Here is a 3695-nt window from a genome sequence, read left to right as displayed (position 1 = left end):
CCTGCCTTCCTGCCTGTCTGCCTGCCCACCCTCCTTCCTTCCTGCCTGCCCGCCCTCCTGCCTGCCTGCCTTCCTGCCTGCCTGTCTGCCTGTCTGCCTCCCTTATATCTTCTTGCTGTCCTTCAGACTGGATAATTTCTACTGATCTACTTTCAGGTTCAAGGAGCCCTGGTGGCGCAATGGTTAAGTGCTTGGCTACAAACCGAAAGGTCGGCAGTTCAAACTCACCAGTGGCTCCTTGGGAGAACAGATCTGGTTATCTGCTCCTGCAAAGATTACGGCCTAGAAGCTTATTGGGAAGTTCGACCTGTTCTGTAAGGTCCCCGTAAGCCGGAACTGACTCAGTGGCACACAGCAGCAACAACAACGTTTTCAAGTTCGCTGACCACTCTTCTTCTGCTATCTCTGATTTGCTGCTAGGACCAGCCAGTGAATTATATTTATTTCATTTATTATAGTTTTTACTTGTAAAACTTGTTTGGTTCTTTTTGATGGTTTCTATTGAAGGACTGACACAATAGTCCCAACAATGGACTCAAACACACCAACAATCGTGAAGATGGCATAGGACCAGGCAATGCTTTGTTCTGTTATACGTAAGGTTGCCATGAGTTAGGGTCAATTCAATGACAACTAACAACATGTCTTTGCTGAGATGACTGTCTTTTTCATCATTGCAAGCATACTTTCTTTTATATCCTTGCACATAGTCAAAATAGTTTCTTTAAAATCCTTGTCTGATGATTCTGACTTCTGGGTCATCTCGGGTTGGCCTACCTTGTTTGTCTTCTGAGTAGGAATCGTATATTTTTGTTACCTGTATGCTGAGACTTTCTTGATTATTTCCTCACATTGCGAATTATATGCTGTTGCAGAGATTCGGAGCCTTGGTGGTGCAGTGGTTAAGAGACTGGCTGCCACCCAAAAGGTCAGCAGTTCAAACCAACCCCGTGGCTCCACAGAAGAAAGGTGTGGCAGTCCGGTTCTGTAAAGATGACAGTCTTGGAGACCCTATGGGGCAGTTCTACTCCATTCTATAGGGTTGCTATGAGTCTGAGCTTTGGGGTGTTCTCTAGCCTGGTGGAAGAAGACGGACACCTGCCGTGAATCAAACACGTAACCAGAACAGTGACCTCAGCACTGAAGTAGCGGTGGAGAAGGCGTGAACCCCGAGGAGGGGCGCTGTGCTTTCAGTCAGCACAGGAAGGAAGACGCTGTGTATTGACAATGAAGTGGCCCCTGCATTCTCTTCATGATGTGATGACACTTGGCTTGGATTTCTAAGCAACATCACCTCTGGTACAAAGGTGCCACATGGGTTCTCACTGCCTTTCTCCAGGACACTGAGGAGCTGCAGACCAACAATGGGATTGCAGATAAATTCACAATTCCTGCTTGTCTTAGCTCTTGCTTATAGTCTTACTGCATAGCTGGTTTAAAAAAAAATTGCCTCAAACTAAATTTTCCAAAGTGTTTTGTCAAAGCTTTTAGTGACCTAGTTTACCTTCAATACAGATGCGGCAAAAAGCGAGAACTAAGACAGACTGTGTGCGGACCGTGTGTTGGACACTATTCCAAAGTTTTCACATGTGCCACTCATTTCATCTACAGCTTTTATGGTCCTCGTCTGACAGATGGAATTCCAGGCACTGAGAGGTGAAGTGACTTGCCTGAGGCCACACAGCTAGCAGGGTGACCCAGGCAGCCTGACTCTGGACCCCCAGACCTTAGACTTCCTGAGGCACTGACTCCGGTGCAGTGGAGACAGAGGTGTAACATCTCAGCCTGTACTGTTTCTGGTTACCACCTCCTTTCGGCTAAGGTGGGTTTGGTTTATTTGCGTTAATTAAGTTGTACATCTCCTCTTATAACATCCTTCCCTAAAGCAGACCTTTCTATTGATGTAAACACAGAAATGTATACCCCTTGTCTTCGTCCAGTTTGTCGCTGTTGCTGTGTGCTGTCCAGTCTGCCCTGGCTCCTAGCGACCCTGTGTACAACAGAATGAAACACTGCCCGGTCCTGCGCCATCCTCACAGTCCTTGTTGTGCTTGAGCCTACTGTTGCAGCCACTGTGTCAATCCATCTTGTTGAGGATCTTCCTCTTTTTCCCCGACCCTCTACTTTACCAAGCATGATGTCCTTCTCCAGGGACTGATTCCTCCTGATCACATGTCCAAAGTATGTGAGACAAAGTCTCGCCATTCTTGCTTCTAAGGAGCATTTTATCCGCTTTAGGGATAAATGAACAAACAAACAAAAAAAAAACAGCTGCTGCCCAGTTGACTCCGACTCATGGTGACCCCATGCGTGTCAGAGTAGAACTGTGCTCTATAGGGTATTCAGTGGTTGATTTTCGAGAGGTAGATCACCAGGATTTTATTCTGAGATGCCTCTGCGTAAATTCGAACCTCCAACCTTTTGGCTAGCAGCTTAGCGCACTCATTATTTGCACCACTCAGGGGCTCCAGGGATAAATAAAGGAAAAGCTTATCTGCAGCTGACATTTCAGTGCCAGAAGGACTGTGGAAGCTTAGTGAATATATTTTCTGATATTAAGTAAATCTCACACAGACTATTCTGGATCTATCATAATGTTCCTGTTGTCTTGGGGGTTGAATTCACAGGGCCGCCTCCACGCATAACTAAAGGTCTACAGTGACGGTGATCATCGTTACAAAGATCACTGAGCAATAATGTAGCAGAAGGAAAATGCCCCCTCACTCTTCTGTGAGATACGAGGTGAGGTCAAAGCCCCCCGTGGAAGCCCTGCGCCCTCCCCGCTCACCGTCTGTGGAGCAGCCGCTGGTCCCGTCACTGGAGCAGTACCGCATCTCGATTCTCTGCCGGCCCACGTCCAGCAGGTTCGGATCAGGCAGGCGGGCTTTGCAGGTGTAGCGGAACCGCTGCTCATAGTGGCCGCCATTGTCGGAGATGTTGACGGGTGTCCAGGGTGTCCAGGGCGTTGTCTTCTTCAGCTCAGGACAGGGGTTGGTGTTGCAGGGCTGGTACTCCTGGGGAGAGAACGAGGGAGCTTGCTTATCATACGACATCCACAGCCTAGTCCCGCCGGGGCCGCCTTCTGTGAGACCTCAGACCTGAGAATCATCAGCTGCTATAAACTTGCACATGCAAGTGGACACAACCCTGTGTCCATCCCGGGATGAATGGATACACAAAATGTGGTCCACCCATACAATGCAATTGTACTCAGCCATGCAGAGACATAAGTCCTGATACATGTCCCAACACGGATGAACCTTGAAAACATTCTGCCGAGTGAAATGAGTCAGTCACAAAAGGACAGACATTGTGTGAAATCTCTAAAATGGGCAAATGCATAGAGACCAAGGCGTATCAGTGGTTACCTGGGGCGGCACGGTGGGCAAAGAGGGAATGATTGCTTAAGGGGTACAGAGTTTGTATTTGGGGTGATGCATTACTTTTGTTTATTTATTTATTTATTCCCATACAAAAATTAATACATACATTGTTATATGACTCTAATTTCTCTCCCCATACTGTGACAGCACACTCCTCCTTTCCACCCGATTCCCCATGTCCATTCAACCAGCTCCTAACCCTCTCTGCCTTCCCATCTGACCTCCGGATAGAAGCTGCCCGTTTAGTTCCTTGTATCTAATTCAGCTAAGAGGCACACTCCTCACGAGTGTCACTTTATGTCCCACAGTCCA

The 3695-nt window shown here is 47.7% G+C and overlaps 1 protein-coding gene across 1 annotated transcript in view; it reads right to left on the bottom strand.

The window, feature by feature from the left end:
• SEMA5A (semaphorin 5A) overlaps window positions 1-3695 on the bottom strand; it is a 332779-nt gene that overhangs the window by 22988 nt on the left and 306096 nt on the right. The window contains exon 15 of the mRNA XM_004380268.1: window positions 2789-3014. Coding sequence (XP_004380325.1) covers window positions 2789-3014 — 226 coding nt within the window. The remainder of the gene's footprint in view (window positions 1-2788; window positions 3015-3695) is intronic.

This window comes from Trichechus manatus, unplaced genomic scaffold (genome assembly GCF_000243295.1).
Source record: "Trichechus manatus latirostris isolate Lorelei unplaced genomic scaffold, TriManLat1.0 scaffold00072, whole genome shotgun sequence".
NCBI lineage: Eukaryota > Metazoa > Chordata > Mammalia > Sirenia > Trichechidae > Trichechus > Trichechus manatus.
Note: the sequence above shows the minus strand (reverse complement) of the source record. Positions and strands in the feature narration are given on the sequence as shown.